Genomic DNA, 22,184 nt, shown 5'->3' with positions numbered 1-22,184 from the left:
GTTTGGGCTCTTCTTTTATCGCTGTAAACGTTTTTGTTTTGTAGCTGTTGTTCTTGTTGTGTTTTCTGTTGTATTCTTGTTTTTGTTGTTGTTGTGGATGCTTGTATTGCTATCAATGTTGTTCAGATTGCAATATTCCTGTAGCTAATTTTGTTGCTGTTGTTCCTGTTGCTGATGCTGTGATTGTTGCTTTTGCTTTTTCATCGTTGTTGCTGTTGTTGCTATTGCTGTTGTTTATCATGTTTTTCCTTCTGTTGTTAATGCAGTTGTTGTTGCTGCTGCTGCTGTTTTTGTAATGGATGTTGATGTATTACTTTTTGTTGTCTTTGTTTTTGTTGTTTTTGTTGCATAAATTGCTGTGTGTAATGCTGCTCATGCTGCGCTATGTTTGCTCCTAATTTAGATGCTGTTGTTCTTGTTGCTGCTGCTGTTGTTTTTTTTGTTGTTAATTCTGGTAAAGCTGTTGTTTTTTAGTGGTATTATATAGAGAAAGAATTTGACTTTTGCTCGTTTTTGCCTAATTTTTTTTGTTGTTACAGGAATTTTTTCTAGTCTTCTTGGTTGTTGTAGCATATTTTGTCCAATCTACTCCTGTCTTTTTTAAATCCAGTTTTTGCTTAATCAATGGAATATCTGAAATTCCTAAAAAAGCGCATGCTTGAAATTATCATTTTGTCTCAAGTGGAGCAAAGGAGTGGGTTTTTTTTCGTTTGCGCGATTAAGTATTGGTCACGCTTCAATCCTCTTAAAATGGCATACCTCACTATCATAATGACTTTTCTTCACTTTAGTTCGAAGAGATGAGGTACAATGAGTCTGTGTCACCCAGTTTTTTGAGAGCTGCAAAATGCTATAGAAGCTCTAGTTCAGAATATAAGATCTATGCAAAAAATATAAGGAAGGCAAATTTCTTTTTCGTTGTTTTTCTTTCTAGAAACAGAAGTTCTACTGAGCTATCTTATTTTTGATGCAGTTGTTCCTGTTGTTGTAGTGGAGAAACTTGAACTTTATAATTTGTTTTTTTCCGCTTTTGCTTTTTTTTTCTTTGTTTTGTTTTGAGGAAAATTTTCTAGCCTTCTGTAATGTGTGCAGTTAAAAAGAAAAAAGAGTTTTTTCTGGACACACACCACACAACAGTGTGAAACGTTTCCGGAACGCGTTGAGATATTTTTTCAACATCTGACGCACATTGTCTTTAATTCTTAAATCAATTTGAAATGAAAATTTTTGTCACGCCAAAAAACTAAGAGTAGCTAACGATTCACAGAGTCGTGTTCTTGCTGTTACTGATGATGCAAATGTTTTTTTTTGTTGCTTGTGTTCTTTCTGTTGTTTTTGGCAGGTTTATGTGCGCTGCTCTTGTTGTTGACGATGTTTTTGTTGCTTTTTTGCTGTTGCTTTGTTCGTTGCTGTTTCTGCTTTCGTTGTGTTTCTGCTATTCTTGGTTTTTCTGTTCTTGTTGATGTTTTAGTTTTTGTCTTTTTGTTTTTTTTGTTGTTATTGTTGCTTCTGTTGCCATTGACGTTGTTTTCTATTGTTTGTTTTTCTTTCAATTTTACTTCTACACACTACAGCAACCAAAGAAGACTAGAGCATTTTTCTCAAAGAAAAACAAACAACATATTCAAAAGGGGACTAAACCAAGACCAAGTTCTATTTTTCCTCTATTTAATACAAGCCTGAAAACAACAGCACAAGAGTTTACAAAAACAACAGCAACAACAACAAGAACAACAGCAAAGAAACTTAGAACAAATATACAGCAGTATGAACAGCATTACACACAGTCTTATATGCAAAAACAACCACAAAACCAAAACTAACAAAAAAGAATACAACAACAACCATTACAAAAACAGCAACAGTAACAATAAATGCAAAAGGAGCAGAAACAAATACAAAAAAACTAACAGCAAAAACAACAACAAGAGCAACAACAATAAAAAGCAACATCAATCACCAAAGCAGCAGCAACGGCAACAAAAATAGCAACAAACATACTGCAACCCGAAGAAAACTGAGACCAATACAAGCAATATCAACAACAGAAAAGGAGAATACAAAAACAACAATAACAACAACATCAGCAAAAAAACAAAGGCCGAAGGCATCAACAGCGATAAAAGGAAGAGCAAAAACAATAAAAGCATTTGTAGCATAATCAACAGCAACAACAGGAACTGCAACAAAAGCAAACGCAACAACAACAAGAGAGGAAAAAGCTGCAAACACACAACAACACCATCAGTAACAATCAATTCAAAAGCAAAAACAACTCCAACGACTGCAACAACAGCAGCATCATCAACAACACCAACACGAGCAGCCAGCGTAAACAGAACTTGAAAAAAATAGCAACGGAAACAAAAACGGCATTAACATATCATTAATAGCAAAAACAACAACAACATCTGCGACAAGAAAAAAAGACAGAAAAACAAAAACAACAATACTGCAACAAAAACAAAATTCGCTGCAATAGAAAAAACAACAACTACCAGAAACGAGAAAAGCAAAGAGATCAAGAACAACAAAAGCAACTGCAGCTACAACCTGAAACAAACATCAAAAACAACGAAATCAAAATCAAAAAAATAAGTATTAACAACGTTAGCTCCACCACAACAAGAACAGTAAAATTGTCATCAACAACAACAGAAGCAACAAGAGCAAAAAAATCCACTAGAAAGATAACAACCGCAACAACATCAACAAAAACAGCAATAACATTGCAACTTTAGGAACAGCAACAACACCAACCATAACAACAAAAAAAATGATTTGAATTGAGTGCAACATCAAGCACAATATCAACAACAGCGACAGCAGCATCAGCAGCGACAGCAGCATCAGCAGCGACAGCAAAACAATCAACAACGGAAAAAACAGGTTTAAAGACAGCAACAAAAAAAGCCATATTAACGAAAATAACATCAACAGCAAGAACAAAAGCAGGAGCAACAAAACTCCCTGAATATCATCAAAAACAACTGTAAGAACAACAAAATAGCAATATCATCTGTGATGGCAACAACGATAGCATTAAATGCAACAACAACCACTAAAATAGCAACTACAATAGCTTCAAGAAGCAGAAAACAGTAACACTTTTTACAGCAGGAATGAGAACAATGACAAAACAGAAACAAAAATTATGTTTGATTTTGTTGATGCTGGTGCTGGCGCTGATGCTGTTGATCTTTTGTTGAAAATTTTCTCGTGTAATTTGGTTGTTGCTGTTGAATTTTTATTGTTGCTGATTATGTTGGTGATGCTGTTTTTGTTGTTGTTGATGTTGCTCTTGTTGTTTCTTTGTTGTTTCCATTGTTGTTGCGACTGCTTTTGTTGTGAATGACGTTGTTGATTTTGGTTGCTCTTGGTGATGTTTTGATGACGGTGTCATTAAGATTTTTTTGCTGTTGCTATTTTTGTTGATGACATTGTTAGAGCTGTTTTTTCGTTTTTGATGCTGTTATTGTTGCCACTGCTGTTTATAATTCAGCTGATTGCTGTTGTTGTGGAGGTTTTATTTTCGTTATTGTTTTTTTTTGTTGTAAATAGTTTTACCCTTTTGATTGTCACTGCAACAGTTGTTGTTGTTGTTGAAGATGTTGTTGTTTGTTCAATTGTATGATGACACAGCTATTTTTTTGTTCCTGTTGTTGATTCTGTTGTCGAAATTTTGTTGGTGTTTTTTTGATTTTGTTTCTATTGTTGTTGTTCTAGTGGTTTTTTCATGTTGTAAATGATGGTGTTGTTCTTTATGTTGCTTTTTATGTTGACGACAATTTGTTTTGTTGCTGTTAGTCCTGCTGTTAGTCTTATTAGTATTGTGTTTTTTCCTCAATTGATTTTGCTGTTTTTTTTGTTGATTTTCTGCTTGAAGCTGTATTGTCATTGTTGTTGTTCATGTCTTTGTTAATCTCGAAGTTGAGGTTGTTTCTATTGCTCTGAATATTGTCCTGTTGCTCTAAGGTTGCGGCTACTTCTCTTCTTAATTTTTGTTGTTCTTTTGGTTGTTGTTTTTGCTCTTGCTGTTACTGATGATGTAAATGTTTTTTGTTCCCTGTGTTGTTGCTCCTGTTTTTCGCAATTTTATGTACGCTGCTCTGGTTTTTTATGATGTTTTTGTTGTTTTTTGCTGCTGCTTTGTTCGTTGGTTGTGTTACTGCTGTTGTTGGTTTTTTCGCTCTTGTTAGTGTTTTTGTTTTTGTCGTGTTGTAGGTTTTTGTTGTTGTTCTTAGTGCCGTTGCCGTTATCGTTTGTTTTTTATAGTTTTTATTGTTTCCATATCACTTGCACATACTTCAGCAACAAAAGAAGACTAGAGCAATTTTCTCAAAAAACATGCAAAACGGGACTAATCCAAAACCAAGTTCCATTTTCTCTCTTTTTAAAACGAGTCTGAAAAAACATCAGCACCACAGTTAACAACAACAACAGCAACAACAACAGAAACAACAGCAATGAAAAAAAGAACAATTATACAGCAGCATGAGCAGCATTAAACAAAGCATTATATGCAGCATCAACCACAAAATCAAAACCAACAAAAAGAAAATAAGAACAGACATTACGAGAGCAGCAGCAGTAACGATGAATGCACTAAGAAAAGAAACAAGAAAAAAACGAAACTAACACGAAAACAACAACATGACCAGCAACAATGAAAATAGTTAACAACAACCATAGCAGCAGCAACAGGAACAACGGCGAAAATATTGGCAACAACCATACTGCAACCCGATCAAAGTTGTGTAAAATACAAGCATCATCAACAACAAAAAGTGAGACTACAACAACAACCATAAGAACAACATTCTCACCAAAATCGAAAGCATCAACAGCGATGAAAAGAAGAACTACAAAAACCGCAAAATTAACATAAACCAACAACAACAGCAATTGTAGCAACAGCAACAAAAAGAACAACCACAGGAACAAAACCAACAACAAGAAGAGAGCAAAAAGCTGAAAAAACAGTCATCAATACCAATCAAAGCAACAAAGAGCCACAAATGCAACAAAAGCAACAAAAGCAACATGATCAACAACAAGAGCAGCGTAAACATAACCTGAAAGAACAAAAGAGCAACAACAGAAACGACAATAGCATTAACATAATCTATAAGAGCAATAACAAAAACAACAACAGCTACAAGAAAAAATCACCCAGAAAAGCAGCTACAGCTTTAATGCAACAAAAACAAAAATCGTAGCAATAGAAACAACGACAATTACCAGAAAAGAGAAAATCAAAGAGATCAAGAACAACAAAAACAACTGCAGCTACAACCAGAAACAAACATCAATAACAACGAAATCAAAACCAAAAAATTAAGTTTTAAAAACGTTAGCTCCACCACAACAAGAACAGCAAAATTGTCATCAACAACAACAGAAGCATTAAGAGCAAAATATCTACTAGAAAGATAACAACCGCAACAACATCAACAAAAACAGCAATAACATTGCAACTTTAGGAACAGCAACAACACCAGCCATAACAACAAAAATGATTTGAATTGAGTGCAACATCAAGCACAATATCAACAACAGCAACAGCAGCATCAGCAGCGACAGCAAAACAATCAACGACGGAAAAAACAGGTTTAAAGACAGCACCAAAAAAAGCCATATTAACGAAAATAACATCAACAACAAGAACAAAAGCAGGAGAAACAAAACTCCCTGATCATCATAAAAAACAACATTTTGTTGATAGCACCAGCATCAACAGAATGTTGTTTTTTATGATGCTGTTGATCTTTTGTTGAATTTTTGTTTGTTGCGGATTATGTTGATGATGCTGTTTTTGTTGTTGTTACTGTTGCTCTTGTTGTTTCTTTGTTGTTTCCATTGTTGTTGCCACTGCTTTTGTTGTGAATGATGTTGTTGATTTTTGTTGTTCTTGGTGATGTTTTGATGACAGCTTTCGTAGCAATAGAAACATCGACAACTACCAGATTGCAAAGACATCAAAAACAACAACAAAACAACCAGCTACAACCCGAAATAAACATCAAAAGCAACAAAATCAAAACCAATAAAATAAATAAAGCAGTAACAACGTTAGCTCCGCCATCAACAAGAACAAGAAAAATTTCATCAACAGCAACAAAATCCACAAGAGCAACAAAATCATCAATTACAAAAAAAATTTACTAGATCAATAACAACCGGAACAATATCAACAAAACAGCAACAAAATATCAGCAATAGGATCGCCAAAAACAAAAGAACGACAGTAGCTACAAAAAACAAGAATAGTAACACTTGTTACAGCAGGAAAGAGATGAATTACAAAAACTGAAAGAAAAATCACGTTTGATTTTGTTGATACTATTATTAGTGCTGATGCTGTTGATCTTCTCTCATTTTGTGTTATTTGGTTGTTGCTGTTGCTTTTTTTGTTTTTGTTGAAGTTGTTGCTTTTTTGTTGCTGCTGCAATTGCTGTTGCGTTGCTGTTGCTTTTTTGTTGTTGTTAAAATTTTTGTTTTGTTTGTTGCTGCTGCAATTGTTGATGCTGTTGCTTTTGCTCTCGTTGTTGCTTTATTGTTGCCATTGTTGTTGTCATTGCTGTTGTCGCTGTTTCGTTTTTAGTAATATTGTTTGATTTTGTTGCTGTTGCTGGTGATGTTTTTATTGATTGTGCTGTTAATAATTTATTGTTGTTGACGTCGTTAGAGTTGCTTTTTTGTTTTTAATGCTGTTATTGTTGCCACTGCTGTTTACATTTCAGCTGCTTTTTTCTGCTCCCGTATTCGCTCTTATTTGCAGTAATATTTTTTGTTGTTGCTGTTGTTCTTAATGTGGGTTTTCTTGTCTTCTTTTGTATATTTTTTTTGTTCTTGATGTTAATGTTGTTGTTCCTGCTATTGTAACGTTCTGTCGATGTTGTTGTCTTTGTTATTGTTCTCGTTGTATTTGATGATGATGATGTTGTTGCTTCTGTTGTTTTTGTGGTTGCTAATTTCGTTACCGTTGTAGTTGTCGTTTTTCTAGTGTGTGGTTGTTCCTCTCGTTGCTCTTACTCCTGCTTTCGTTCTTTTTGTTTTTGTTTTTGTTGATAGTGTTGTTCTTCTCATTGTTGTTTTTGTTGCTGTTGTTGCTGTTCCTATTTATGTTGTTGTGTTTGTGTTTGTCGTTGTTGTTAACACCATCGATAATTTTAATTGTTTCTCCGTTCAACTTAGCAACTGAAATTTTTGTTGTTGTTTTTCATTGTTTCTTCTCTTGTTTTTGACATTGATAATGCGTTTGCTTTCCTTTTGCTGTTTTAATGGTCGCAATTTTTGTTTATCGTTGTTGTTGTTGTTTCTTTGGCTATTATTGTTTTTTCAGCTGCTTTAATATTTTTGTTCTTTTTACTGCTGCAGTTATTGCTGTTGTTTTTGTTAGTTTTGAAACTGCTGCTTCAGTTGTTACTGTCTTTTATTTGTTTGATGCTGCTGCTGTTGCCTTTTTTCTTGTTGCTGTAGTTGTTTTTGTTGCTGCTGATGCCTCAGTGGCTGTTGTTGTTTTGCTGATTTCATTTTCGTCATTGTTTTTTCTTGTTGTATATAGATTTACCGTTTTGATTTTCACTGCAACAGTTGTCGTTGTTTTTGTTGTTCAATTGAATGATGACATAGCTGTTTTTTTGTTGCTGTTGTTGTTGATGTTGTCGTAGTTAGTGTTGAAACTGCAGCATTCGTTATTACTGTTTTATATTGGTTTGATGCTGCTGCTGTTGTTTTTTCTTGTTGCTGTAGTTTTTGTTGTTGCTGCTGTTTTGGTTGCTGTTGTTGTTGCGATGATTGTGGTTTCAATTTTCGTTATTGTTTTTTTCATGCTAAAATTTTTACTGTTCTGATTTTTGCTGCAACTATTGTCGTTGCTGTAGTTGTTGCAGGTGTTGTTGTTGTTCAATTATATGATCCCTTAGTCAATTTTTTGTTGCTGATGTTGGCAAAGTTTTATTGCTCTCAATATTCTTTTCGATCTTGTTGACGATGATGATTATGATGAATTTGCTTTCGTTGTTGTTCTCTTTAAAGCTAATTTTTGTGTTGTGGCTGCTGTTGTTGTTGTTGTTATTGTGTTTGTGGCTGTACTCAAATCTAATTGTTTTAGTTTCGTTATTAGTGTTTTCGTTATTAGCTGTGGCTGTTCCTGCTGTTGAAATTTTTGTTGCCGTTTTGTTGATTTTGTTCTTGTTGTTGTTGTTGATCATGTGGTTTTTTTTTGAAATTGATGGAAACTATGTCTTACAATGTCTCACCCGGACACAATGGCTTACAAGGACAACAAGACAAATGAAGATAGCCAAAAGTGTAAATACTTTAACGATTTCTTCTCCAGTGTCTTCCTCAAAAGTAATACAATTAAAATTAAGAACTCTTACTAAAAACGAAAATTTAACAAAGTAAACATTGACGAAAAAAATCAAGGAGATACTAACCAAGCTTCAGACAAACAAAAATTTGTGGACCTGATAATGTTGGAATTACAATCCTAAAAAACCTGCCAACCCTCTCAAAATCATTGCATATAGTTTTCCAAGCCGCTTTAAATAAAGGGTGTTTTCCAGCATACTGGAAAGCAAGTGAAGTTATCCCAATTTTTAAAGATGAAAACAGAGCAATGATAGAGCAATACAGACCGATCAGGTTACTTTGCAATGTCTCGAAGGTTTTAGAAAAACTAAATTTTCAATGAAATTTAAGAAATAGTCAAACCACATCTGGATAACTCTCAACATGGGTTTAGGAGACATAGGTCTGTGGTTAAACAACTTCTGCTCTTTCTAGAAAAAAGCTTTCGACAGCGTACCACACGACAGGTTACTAGAAAAAATTGAAGAGCTGCAAATCGGCGGAAATTTCTTGAAAATCATTGCAAGTTACCTCATTGAAAGGAAACAATATGTAAAAGTTAATTAATGCAAATTTGGAATTTTCCCAGTTACTAGCGGAGTCCCGCATGGGTCACTCTTAGGTCCTCTCCTATTTATTATTTACGTGACGATTTACCAACTCGAGTCAAATTATGTGACGCTTTTGGGTATGCTGATGATTTCAAGTTAGTAGCAACTCAGCCAGCTGATATCCAAACAGATCTAGAAGCCATAGAAAGCAGGTGTGAAGTGAACAAAATGAAGCTGAATGAAAACAAATGTTACGTTTAACCAGTAAATCAACAGCAAAACAGCGAATACCATTTCCAGCAACATTCTAAATTCCTAGAGGGCAAGATTGAACAAAAAGATCTGGGTGTCATTATATCTGCAAAAATCTCTTGGAGGGCAAATAGTCTAAAATGATGTAAAAAAGCTTCGAAAGCTTGCTATTTTCTCAAGCGAAATGTATCAGTTTTAGCAAACACTAGAACAAAATTTAAAGCTTACGTGGTATATGTCATACCTGTTATAAGTTGTACCTCAATGGTTTGGTTCGTTAACAAAACAGAATGCAAAGAAGTAAAACGTATCCAAAAGAAAGCCACGGCATGGATTCTCAGTAGTTGGGAAATGAGTTATGAAAGTAGAATGGCAAAACTCAAGCTTCTGCACCTATCATACTACTTCCAACTCCATGATTTAATAACGCTTTTAATTTTGTTGGGAGGCAATTACAACATTTGCCAATAAAATTTAACGAATGTGCAGTAAATACACGACAAAACAAGCTCATAGCAATTGATAAAACTCGTACCAAAAAAGCGGATGAGAATTTTTGAATTAGATCCAGCAAGCTAATGAATGTCATTATTAAAAGCGCTTGTATTGAAATAAAGCAGATTGACAAACAACATCTAACAAAAGTTTACTGGAATTACTTCGAAAATTGTTAATCTGAAGTCAACTCCTGTTCTTTGACCTTGCTCTGCAATTGTGGCAGCTGTAACACAATTCAGAAATTGGTCAACTCTACCCCTCAATGATGGGTGCAAACCCTTGTCCACACTACACAGAAGACTAAACTCTCTCTCTCTCTCTCTCTCTCTCTCTAACTTGAAATTTGTCAATTTCAAATTGAGTGTTTTGAAATTGCTGACAGGACTATAAAGTAAATGGAATAAACAAATACGTTGAATAAAAATGATCGGTTTTTTTCAATTAATTACAGTTTCTCGAATTTTGTAAGAAAAAACCAATTTCACTCCCTTATTTTAATCAACTTTGTTGCTTCACCAGTACAAGAAATGCAATCAGAAATTCGGTCTTTTATAGTTTGCAAACTTAAAATTTGTTCAAATTCTTGGCGGCGTGGCCATTGATAGGAACTTACTCGATATTAATTTGATCAAGTTAGCTACAGTAACCATTCTGAACCAGAAATTCTCAGGCTGATTTATGTATGAAAACAAAAAACTTTGCATCATTTTGAAATTTTTCATTTTGAAGTTATTTCCTTAACTGTCTGAAATTTTTTGTTTCAAAGGATATGTGATTTTTGGTCTCTTTTTCCAAGCATATCATTTTATAATAATTTACCATAAATTAATTTTAATTTTATATTTTTAGGCTTATCTCGGTATTTGCATAGTTCCGCGGTGTTGTAGAAAGTTTAAAGCTGTTTTTTCCTCATTTTGTCTGTTCTATTTTTCAAATAATACTTAAACTGCCTAAAGTTTTGACCCAAATTTGAAGCCAAAACGTGTTTAAAAATTTAACACCTTTTTTTTTGAACGCAAAAATTTTGTCTGTTTTTGGTTTATCAATTTTTTGGTTTGTCTAATAACCGCCCTCATCTCCTTTTCAATCTATTATTGCGCTCATATTTTGTTTTACTCCAAAGAATTTGACTTGTATTGTTTTCTCAGTCAGCTATTTTTGCCATCTTATTTTATTACAATTTAATAAGCCCTAAATTGTTTTGGGGCGTTGTCTTTTTTGAAATATCTATACACACATTTTCATGTTTTTTGAAAACAAATATAAGTGAGGATTTTTTCCTACGCAAATACAGAAAACTATTAAAATAGCGAAAGGTTTAACGGTGTGAATTTTTTTAAAATTGACTGAATAGAGTGTTTTGAAATAGTTTGAAAAAAGATTGTTTCAACAAAAATATGCTGTTTCACTAGTTTTCTTGTTCGAATTAGGCATTTTTTTTTGTTTCTTGCCGTCTTTTAATTTTTTTGATTTGGCTTTCTTTCTAAATGGTTTTTTCATATACCTTTACAGTCAAATTATGAACTTGTTTTTTATAGTTATTGAAAAATCTTACAATGGTTTCATGTGTTGTCACGCTATGTTCTTTTTTATTTACCAGTTAAATTTCTGCTTCATTTCACCTCACTTTAACGCGTTTTCAACTTCTTGAGTGAAAAATAATTAGAGTCTCTAGGCTAGTTTCATTGTTCGCTCATTCTGCTCAAAGTGTTTGTAAGCAAGCATGGCTGAGCAAAGCAATCTAAAATGAACAGAATCAGAAAAAAAACGCGCACCAAATAGAATTGTTAAAAACCCATAAAATCCACATTTTTCAATTTTCTTGTGTTCTTTCCATCCGAATCAGGGTTACTTAAATCAAATGCCGTTATTTTGAGGGAATCTGTTGAGTATGTTTTTGTTTTGTGGAGCTTGAGCCCGGAATAATTTTTTTGAGATCCTTGTTATGATATTTGATTTTGAACGGACCCATGATTGAAGATCTGACCTCCTGTTTTCTAACGATAGCTTTTCTCAGTTTCTTTAACTCGTTCTCCAAAATATCAATAGGATTTTGGGCTAATTCTGTTTAAAAACATCAGTAGCGTCACTGGACTGAATTGATTTTAAGCTGCTGGGTTTTGTTTGCAAAAATTATTGGCGATCATCTTGGAAAACCTTCATTCTATCACAAAATTCTTTTGATATCCTGTTGCACAATTTTTCTAAAAAAGCAAACGATTTATAATTGCCAGGTATTTGATTCTGTTTCTAATTTCTTCGTCTTAAAAACTTTTAATCAGTCATTTTTTAAATCAATTTTATCAAAAAGTGAAATCTACGCTTCATTCCTATTGTTCTTTTTTGCAGATTCTGTTTACGCTGCTCTTGACGTTGATCATGTTGTTGTTGCTTTTTTTGTTGCTCCTGCATTGGTTGTGCTTTTCGTTGTTTCTGCTCTTGTTTATTTTGTTTTTGTAGTTTCTTTTGTTGTTGCTGCAGTTCCTGTTGTTTTTTTGTATTGTTTTTGTTTTTGATGCTTTCGTTTTTGTTGCGGATGTTGTTTTTGTGGGTGTTTTTCTTGGTGAAGTATACTTGTTGCTAATTGCGTTGCCGTTGATCCTGTTGTCGCTGCTGTTGCTTTGATTGATTTTAAAACTTATGAAACTTATGAATCTGGACAATTGAATGGGAGCAATACCTTGAAGAACGAACTTCGAAGCCTAATCTACTACTACTATTGTTGTTGCCATTCATTGTTATTGCTCCTGTTGTTGTTGCTGTTGTAGTTTTTGTTATTGCTGCTGCAGGTTTGTGATGGTTGTTGTTTTCCCTTTTGTTGTTTTTGTTGCTGTACCATATATTGCCGTGTATAATGGTGTTCACGCTGCTCTATGTTTGTTCTTAATTTTGATGCTGTTGTTCATGTCGTGGCTGCTGTTTTTTGTTTTTGTTGTTAATTATTGCGCTGTTGTTTCTGTAATCGTATTGAATAGAGAAAAAAATTTGTTTTGTCCGTTTTTGTCTAGCTATCGTTGTTTGAGGAATTTTTTCTAGTCTTCTTGCTCGTTGTTGTATATTATATTTTGTCCAATCTACTTGTGTTTTTTAAGTTTAGTTTTCTGGTTAATCAATAAAATATCTGAATTTTCTCAAAAATGCATGCTTGACTTTTTAATTTTGACTCAAGTAGAGCAAGTTTTTTCGCGTAATTAAGTATTTGGTCACACCTGACTTCTCTCATAATGACCCTCCTCGCTATCATAATGACTTTTCTTCACTTCAGTTCGAGGAGATGAGGTAAACTGGGTCTCTGTCATTCTACTTTTTGAGAGCTGCAATATGCTATTAATTTTCTTAATCAGAATATAAGATCTAAGCAAATAATATAAAGAAGGGAACATTGTTTCGTTTTTCTTTTTTGAAACTAAAGATCTGCGCAGCTATGGCGGCTATTTTCTGGCAATCTGCCAGCCCTGTTTCCAGTTTTCAATCTGCGATTTATTTTCACCAATACTTAATTAATGATTATTAAGTTGGGTTCACTTTTAAGGTTTTGGATGTAAAGCTACAAGCGGAGTTGGCAATCATGGCACATGCAGCTGCTAACTCCGCTGTTATATACGATTCGACTAGCGATGCGGGTGAAAGTGATGCTTCTACGTGCGAAGAAGGCCACAATTCTATGGGCCGACTCAGCATCATGGCGCGAGTTCGATCCCTTCAACAGGAAAACACAGTTTTAAAAATTGAAGTGGATACCTTAAAACTACGGTGTAAAAATTTGAAAGAAGAAAATGAGGAGCTTCGGAGGGCTCGTGTGAACCTGGTAAGGTCTATCCGTCTGCTTCTTAGAGAGCAACTATTTGGACTATTTGCTAGTCGTCATTCTCCAGCTTTTCGCTAGCTGGTTGAAAGTACCGAAAAGAAAATTTTCATTTCTGTACAGCTTTATTTCCCTTAAGAAAGAAAATTTAAGTTCAACTTTTTGATATACATCTTCTTAATTTGATATTCAACTTTGACATTCGACTTCAATGTAGGATGTAATGGCACATGTTCTGTAACTGGGGGCGCATAAAGTACTTTGGTTGTTCTTGAAAAGAAAAGTTTCATTTCTGTACAACTTTATTGAGAAGAAAAGTTTCGGATCTTTTCCGTTTGTGCCCCCCCAGCTTAGTGGGCGCATATTATTTGCACCCCCCAGACGCACGTGCCATATTTTCACATAGTGATTTACTATGTAATGGCACGTGCTCTGTAACTGGGGGGAGCATAACGTACTGGGGGGGGCACAAACGGAAAAGATCCAAAGTTTCATTTCTGTACAACTTTGTTGAAAAGAAAAGTTTCATTTCTGTACATCTTTATTTCCCTTGAGAAAGAAAATTTAAATTCAACTTTTTGATATACATCTTTTTAATTTGATATTCAACTTTGATACTCGACTTTTTAATGTGGGATTTCCGTTTGTGCCTTCTCTCCTCAGCTTAGTGGGTGCATATTATTTGCAACCCACAGACGTACGTGCCATATTTTTACATAATGGCATAAAGATTTTGCTTAAACATGTAATGGCACGTTCTCTGTAACTGGGGGCGCATAATGTACTTTGGTTGGTGGGTGGGGGGGGGGGGACAAACGGAAAAGATCCTCAATGTGATATTCTATAAATTAACATTTCCACTTGTTCTGTTGAAATGTTGTTTAAATTATTTAGCAAGCGCGGGCTGAGCAGGAGGAAGAATATATATCAAACACACTTCTGAGGAAGATTCAATCTCTGAAGAAGGAGAAAGAGGTGCTGGCCACCACTTACGAACAGGAGGAAGAGTTTCTCACCAACGAACTCAGGTTTTTTGCTACTAAAATACTAAATGGAGAACTACTAAATGTTTGCTTAGTATTTTCTACTAAATGAGGCGTGCTTCAATGAAGTAAAGTTGAAGCTCTCCTTATTGTCAAAATTGGAAGGGGAGTTTTACACTGCCTCCTAAGAAATGGTAGATTCACAGTATTTGAGCTTAACTATGTTTTAGTCGAAAACTAGCCAAATTACGGGAAGAAAAGTTGCAGCTGGAGACTACTCTAGAAGTTGAGCAACAAAACCAGATTGGGAGACTGATGAAAAAAATTGAGAAACTTGAGCAGGAGACGAGTAGAAAGCAGGCTGCTCTCGAACAGCTGAGACGGGATAAAGTATGTATAACAACTCTGCGTTCAATAAATTTATGCCTGACAAAAAACTGCGTATATTAATACATAGTTTAGCATTGTAACTGCCAATGTCTTCTGGAATTTCAGTTCTAACCCTTGGTATGCTATTTATCACTTTGAAATTTTCTCTGTGTAACAGTGAGAATTTTTAATCGATATGTAATTATTTCTGTTGCAGTAATAAAAGAGCTTTTGATAGTTTGTGCTTGGCATAAAATATTGATCTGCTACAAAACAACTGAAATGACTTGAAGAGTCATTGACTGGAAGAGTCATGCAATATAATCTATAAACTAATACCACTCTCAAACTAAATATTTTTTTGAAAAAAATAACGAAACAAAGTAATTTCCGAAAAATTAGTATTTTTGAAAATGCAGACAGGACTATGAGTTAAATGGATAAACAAAAAATAAGGCGAATGAAAATAGTCGGGGCTTTTTAAAATAAGTCCTAGTTTCTCATTTCTTAAAAAACTAAGTTAAGTCCTTTGTACTTGCTCAGCTCTGTTGCTCCGCCAGTGCAAGAAATGCAATAGGAAACTCAGTTTTATATAATTTGGAAGCTTGATTTTTTACGTCCAAAAACTTTGTAGAGTGGCCATTGGTAGAAACTAACTCGTTGTGGACTCGATCGAGTTAGTAACGATTACCATTCTGAATCAGATCCTCTCAGACTGATTTATGTATGACAACAGAAACCATTTGCCCTTTTTGGAGACGGATCATGTATAATCGGAGACCGCTCTTTATTTTCAAAGAATTTAAATTGTATTTGGGCGCTGTCTTTAAATATCAGTTCACACATTTTCATGATTTTTGAAGACAAATTGAAGTGAGGATTTTTGGTCACTCCGAAACAGAAAGCTGAACGAAAAAGTTTCATAGTTCGCTCATTCTGCTCAAAGTGTTTTTAAACAGCAGTGGTTGAGCAAAGCAATCTAAAATGAACAGATTCAGTATCAAAACGCGGAATCAAGTAGAATCGTTAAAACCCATAAAGACCAATTTTTGATGACCATCACTTGAAGGTTGTTCTTATAATTCATAGTTACCATCTCTATTGCTTATTGGTCTTGCTACTAGCCCCTGTATCCTCTCTTTTAATATTAGGAGTATGTCTAAAAACACAATGAAATCAAAATAGTTCGTACTTTAAAAATTTTTTATTGCATCAGTTTTTTCCATTGTCTTCTGTTCTTTCAATCCGAATCGGGGATATGGAAATCAATGGCGGCAAATTTGCGGCAATTTACTGGATATGTTTTCGTTTTGTGGAAGCTGAAGCCCGGAATAGCTTTTTTTGTGATCCTATTTATGCTATTTGATTTTGAATGGATAATTTCCTGTGATTAAAGATTTGACATTTTGTTTCCTAGCAATAGATTTTCTTCGTTTCTTTAACTCGTTTTTCCAGAAGTTCTGTAGTTTTTGGGCTAATTTTGTTTAAAAGCAGCAGTCGCGTCACTGGATTGAAATGATTTCAAGTTGCCGGGTATTATTTACAAAAATTATGGAATATATCTTGGAAAACTTGCATTCTATCACAAAAATGTTTTGATGTCCTTTTCCACAACTTTTCTGTACATGTAAATGATTTATAATTGCCCGGTATTAGATTTTTTTTCTATACACTTCGTTTTGAAAATTATTTGTGATCAATTTTTTTTTCAAATCAATTTTATCAAAAAATTAAATCTACGCTTCATTGCTTTTGATTCTGGTCCGTTTCAAAGAATACAAACTTTAGTGCAAGGTTTTCGTGTAGTAATTTTCTGACCGCAAGTTTAACCCTTTTATTGGCTGAAGCGCAAAAATTTTTCTTGTTGATTTTGGTGTAAGATCTAGCTAGGCTGACTATGATGTGATGATTTCCAATTTTTTTCAGGTGGACCTGGAGAATTATCTGGAACAAGAGCAAGAACAGCTCGTGAACAAGCTCTGGAAACAAATGGATGACCTGGAAAAACAGAAACAAGATCTAATTACACAGCTGCAAGACAGACAGAGTCATCAAACAGATGGCAAACAAACAAACAGTGATACATCTGCTAACAACAAACAACCAATAATGAGCCAAAGTAATGCGATGAGGGGTCCGATGTCTCCAAACGAAAGGATCAACGTCAGGGCTGCAGAGGGGAGAGATAAATTGATAGCAATACAAAAGCAGAAGTCATCGCCTGCCTCCGTTAAAGTTCCCGGGAGTGAGAAAAGAGTGCATTTGGATAGCTTAGAGGGAGCGAAAGAAGGTGGTACTTTGCTGCAGAGCAAAAGTGTTGGACAGGACCAAAGTGGAATTAGGTATGGCTGGAAAATATTAATTTCATCTAGATGCGATTTTTTATCCAGACTGTTCAAAAAATATAAGGGGCTCTAGTGTTACATATCTAGATATCTTATCAGACTAAATATCTTAAAGCTACCTTCCTTGGATCAACTGGTTTACAGGACCAACAGATAAGCCCTTTATGATCAATTGTGTATTAATCGGTTATACTTAAAAATCATTTAAAAAGAGGAAAAATTAACTCAACGGGCAAAAGTTTAATTCTCTGCTAGATCATTACCGGGGACATTTCAGACATGGGTGGGAACAATATCTCTAAGAAAGCTTCGGAAGTAGCTGCTGGCATGACTGTATTTGCTAATTGTAGAAAAAAATGAAGAACAGAGCATCATTTGTTCAAAAATAAGTGAAATATATGAAAGCTTCTCGAAAAAGTTTTTAGTGGCACTTTGAAATCATGAAATTGTGCGAACATGTCTTAATTAAAATGCTTGAGTAAACTCTGTGTTCAAGAAATTACTAATCGTGTTTTTGGATTTTTAAGGAAAACACTTCAAAGCAATGGAAAATTGCAATCATGATAATTTTTGTCCTTTGGAAAAATTATAATTTTTCCGTTTTAAAAAAAGCAGACTTGGCGATAGGAGAACAGTTGCTATCGCTAGAATTTAGTATTTTTCAGACTTTTTTGGAAATAAATTGGGAAACACGTTTTAATGGCAATTGATTGAAATAGCAATCTTTTCAGACCTTAGAAAACCGATTCCAATTGTTTTTATTACTTTGCACTGGGATATGTTAAGTTTTTTCTGTTTTAAGGAAAGTTTTGATGTTTTGTAAAAATGGAAGTATTTTTTTCCATTCCTCAATCAATCAGAAGAGCTTGATTTCCGTGGAAAAAATGCATTTTTATGGGCTCTGAAACATAAGTTGTCTTTTTTGTGGAATTTTTAGTTTAATCGTTGCTAGCGAGCACCCTTGCAATGGAAAATTTACCAATTAATCAATTTTTTCAGTGGACATTTTGAGAAATCTCTTCTATCTCTGACTTTAGTTTCTTGATTTACGCATATTATAAGTTATGTGCTTTGAGCATGTTTTAGTTGTCATTCTTGTGGGAATCAGCCGCTATGTCAGGTTGCTATTTCAACTTCAAAGCAGATTAGGATGGTACAAAGTACAGTATACCAATAAACGCCTGCTTAAACTGACTACGTGGAGTTATTTCTTTGTTAATAGCCGCACAGCGATAGCTGGGGCTATTATTGGCCTTCTCTTGGTTTTTTACATGTTAAAGAATTTGAATTGTATTGGGGCGCTGTCTTTTTTTAAGATCTGTTCACACATTTTTGAAGTCAAATTGGTGTAGTGATTCTGGTCATATCGAAACAGGAATTGGAGCGAAAAACCGAGTAGTTTTGCGGCGTGAAATTGTTTTCGCTCTAATTTAAAAGCAGAGTAGGTAAAGGGTGTTTGAACAAAATTTCGCTTTCTCCCTAGAGTTTTTTTGTTCACATGCGGCAATTTCACTTTAATTTTTACTGATACTTCGAATTGTTGGATCGGATTTTTTTCTAAATGGTTTTCCCAATGCATTCATAAATCATTCTGGGTCTTGTTTTTTGTTTGAACCGATTTTCCATTTCTCGCTAGTGGTTTTTTGTTCACATTCGGCATTTTGACATTGATTTTCTGTTTTTTTTTATTTTTTGATCTGATTTTTTTGGAATGGTTTTCCCAATTCAATCACAGTTGTTCTAGGTCTAGTTTTTTTTGTTTATTCAATGAAAATTATTTGAATTGTACGTCAGGACTTGTCCTGCTATGTTTTTTTTATTTCGTCGTCGCGATTTTTGTTACGATCATATGACGTCACAACCACTTCAAATCTGCTTTTTGTTTATTTGTTCAAGCAATTTCAACTGAAGTGCGTGTGTAACGTCCTTTTTCGCTCTTAGTGGAGCGATTTTTTTGTTCATTGGCGTGATTAAATTTTCGGTCACACTTGACTTACCTCACTCTCAAAAATGACCCTCACTTTGAAATTGACTTTTATTTACTTTAAATCAAAGAGATAAGGTCAAATTGGTGTGTGTCACTCTAAATGAAGGTTATTTGAGAGGAGCTAACAGAGGCAGCAAAAATTTGTACTGGTTTTTAATCAAAATTTAACATCAGCCCTCAATGAAAAGACGAATTTTTTTGGTCTGTCTTTTTTACTGTTTGGGACTGCAGATCTACGAAGCAATTGCGGCTATTTTCTGGCAATCTGCCAGCTATGTTCTGATTTTAATTTATATTGAAAACATATTGCGCATTAAAACACTATAATTTTGAACAAACGCTCGCAATTTTTTAATGTTAATTTTAAACATGGTTCAGATAATTTTAAACTAATGGTTGACTTCATGATTTCGTTCAAATTTAGTTTCGAAGATTTATCATTCGGAAATTGTTCCTTTAGTTTTTCAAAAAATAATATCAAGTTTCAGGATTTCAGAATAGGAGTTTTGTGGTAGTTTATGATTCAAGGTCAAATGTAAAAGTCGCGGAAATTTTAGCTTTCCATCTAAATAATTGTAGTAGTCAATAAAAAGCTCTATAAACATCATTTGAAGACCCTTCGTGAAGTTACAGCCTCGTGGCTAAAACAGGCAACATTCCGCCCCCGGGTGGGGGTTATCGACAGCAAGCTACAATATAATTGTTCTGTCGTTCGATAGTCATTCGTTTGTCATTAGCCCGCAATGTTTATTTTTCGTCAGGTCAGATTTTCCTGATCCTTCATTGCGTTTGTACCGTGCTTTAAAATGATTGCATTAGGACCGTCGATTAGTTGCAACCAGAGTCCCTAGTTCAGACCGCACTGTCGCAAGTCACTGCAACTTAACCTAAGAGCAGGAAATTTTTTCGAGAGCTTCTGAGGGACCGCTTGAGCTTCTCTTAGTGTCTCAAAGTGCCTATTTGTGCTTCTATTCTTTTGTACCCTATATTTCGTATCAGTGTTGTTGACGTACGATTATTGTTATGTATCTATTGTAAGGTTGTTGTTTGGTAGGAATGTTCCGAATGACAAGATTCAAACGAACAGTGCAGTAGATCTAGCAGTAGTACCCAATCAGCATCTCTCTACCAACAATGCCACTGTCACGCCCTCGGCTGTGTCTCTCAAAGGAAACGACAGTCTCTACATGTCCATATCAGGTACATTAAACTGATCAAAGTGATCTACTTAACTCTAGTTACCATTTCGTCGAATGATTTCCAAACTTCTGGCTAAATAAGGATGACAAAACATTATACTTATGGCAAATGAAAATATCAACTTGAAAATATGTCAATGTTTTTAGTCTTTGTACTACAACTCTCGGTTAATTTGAACTCGTGTGATTTCAGATTTGAATTTGAGAGCACTGCCGATTAAAAACAAAACATGAATGATCAAATAAATGAGTTAAATTTTGGGGTTCATGTTCTCAACTCACATATTGATTGCGTATGGTGATGTTTCAGTGGACACTAATGATGAAGATGTAGAGCCAATGGGTGGCAATTTAGATCTGGGCACTGATGAGATGGAGGGGGGAGGAGGAGGGACTTCAGCTCAGAAGAACGAGGGGGAGGAGGACAACGATATGAATGGGATGTTGGGTGACAAAGTGGATGAGCTGAGATCAGAAGTCTCTAGGCTGAAGAAACAGCTCAAGCTCTGTCAGATTGAGCGTTAGTTATTAATAGCCGCACAGCGATAGCTGGGGCTATTATTGGCCTTCTCTTGGTTTTTTACAATTCAAAGAATTTGAATTGTATTGGGGCGCTGTCTTTTTTTTAAGATCTGTTCACACATTTTCATGATTTTTGAAGTCAAATTGGAGTAGTGATTTTGGTCACGCCGAAACAGGAAATGGAGCGAAAAAGCGAGTGGTTTTGCGGCGTGAATTTTTTTCGCTCTAACTTTAAAGTAGAGTGAGAAAATGGTGTTTGAACAAAAATTCGGTTTCTCGGTAGTGGTTTTTTGTTCACATGCGGCAATTTCACTCTGATTTTTACTGTTTTTTCGATTTTTTGGATCGGATTTTTTTCTAAATGGTTTTCCCAATCCATTCAAAGCTCATTCTAGGCCTAGTTTTTTGTGTGAATTAAATTTTCTTTTCTCGTTGGTGGTTTTTTTGTTCACATGAGGCATTTTCACATTGATTTTCTGTTTTTTTTTATTTTTTTTATCAGAATTTTTTAAAAATGGTTTTCTCAATTCAGTCTTAGTCCATTCTAGGTCTGGTTTTTCTGTTTAGTCAATGAAAATTCTTTGAATTGTACGTCAGGACTTGTCCTGTTATGTTTTTTTATTTCGTCGTCATGATTTTTGTTACGACCATATGACGTCACAGCCACTTTTTGTTCATTCGTTCATGCAATTTCAACTGAATTGCATGTGTGACGTCATTTTTCGCTCTTAGTGGAGCGAGTTTTTTTTGTTCATGCGCGTGATTAAATTTTTGGTCACATTTGACTTACCTCACTCTCAAAAATGACTTCCTCACTTTGAAATTGACTTTTATTTACTTTAATTCAAAGAGATAAGGTCAAATGGGTGTGTGTCACTCTAAATGAAGGTTATTTGAGATCAGCTAATAGAGGCAGCAATAACTTATACAGATTTTTAATCAAAATATAACAGATCAGCCTTCAATGAAAAGACGAATTTTTTTGGTCTGTCTTTTTTACTGTTTTTTTTTAGACTGCCGGTCTACAAATCTATTGCGGCTATTTTCTGGCAATCTGCCAGCTATGTTGATCATATTTACAACAATTCTTTTGGGGTTCTTGTTGACGTTTCATTACCTAAGATTACTACAGTCGAATTGCAACACCCGAGGATATCGAATTGTACGTACCAAAATGGCTTATAGTCACCTCTTAATTGCTTTAATTTATCACTCGGATTCCTTATAAGGTAATAATTGCTCAATGACTGCAAAGATTAACCAACATACGATTTGTGGTTATCCCTCTGTAATGTGCTTTTTTCCCACTAAAAGT

General features: G+C 34.6%; 1 protein-coding gene and 1 pseudogene across 3 annotated transcripts in view; one reads left to right on the top strand and one right to left on the bottom strand.

Annotated features, from left to right (window-relative positions):
- Positions 1-1,664: 1,664 nt before the first annotated feature.
- LOC142346269 (uncharacterized) lies at positions 1,665-12,958 on the bottom strand (annotated as a pseudogene).
- Positions 12,959-13,188: 230 nt separating this feature from the next.
- The window catches only part of LOC142345854 (uncharacterized), a 53,859-nt gene continuing 44,863 nt past the window's right edge, over positions 13,189-22,184 (top strand). For all 3 annotated transcript variants that reach the window (XM_075398269.1, XM_075398270.1, XM_075398268.1), the window contains exons 1-6: positions 13,189-13,467; positions 14,359-14,492; positions 14,678-14,837; positions 16,743-17,158; positions 20,203-20,348; positions 20,658-20,867. In XM_075398269.1, coding sequence (XP_075254384.1) covers positions 13,228-13,467; positions 14,359-14,492; positions 14,678-14,837; positions 16,743-17,158; positions 20,203-20,348; positions 20,658-20,867 — 1,306 coding nt within the window. In that variant the 5' untranslated portion in view covers positions 13,189-13,227. The remainder of the gene's footprint in view (positions 13,468-14,358; positions 14,493-14,677; positions 14,838-16,742; positions 17,159-20,202; positions 20,349-20,657; positions 20,868-22,184) is intronic.

This window comes from Convolutriloba macropyga, chromosome 9 (genome assembly GCF_964194025.1).
Source record: "Convolutriloba macropyga chromosome 9, txConMacr16.3, whole genome shotgun sequence".
Taxonomy (NCBI): Eukaryota; Metazoa; Xenacoelomorpha; order Acoela; family Convolutidae; genus Convolutriloba; species Convolutriloba macropyga.
The sequence above is the reverse complement of the archived record's forward strand: the minus strand, read 5'-3'. Positions and strand labels throughout refer to the sequence as shown.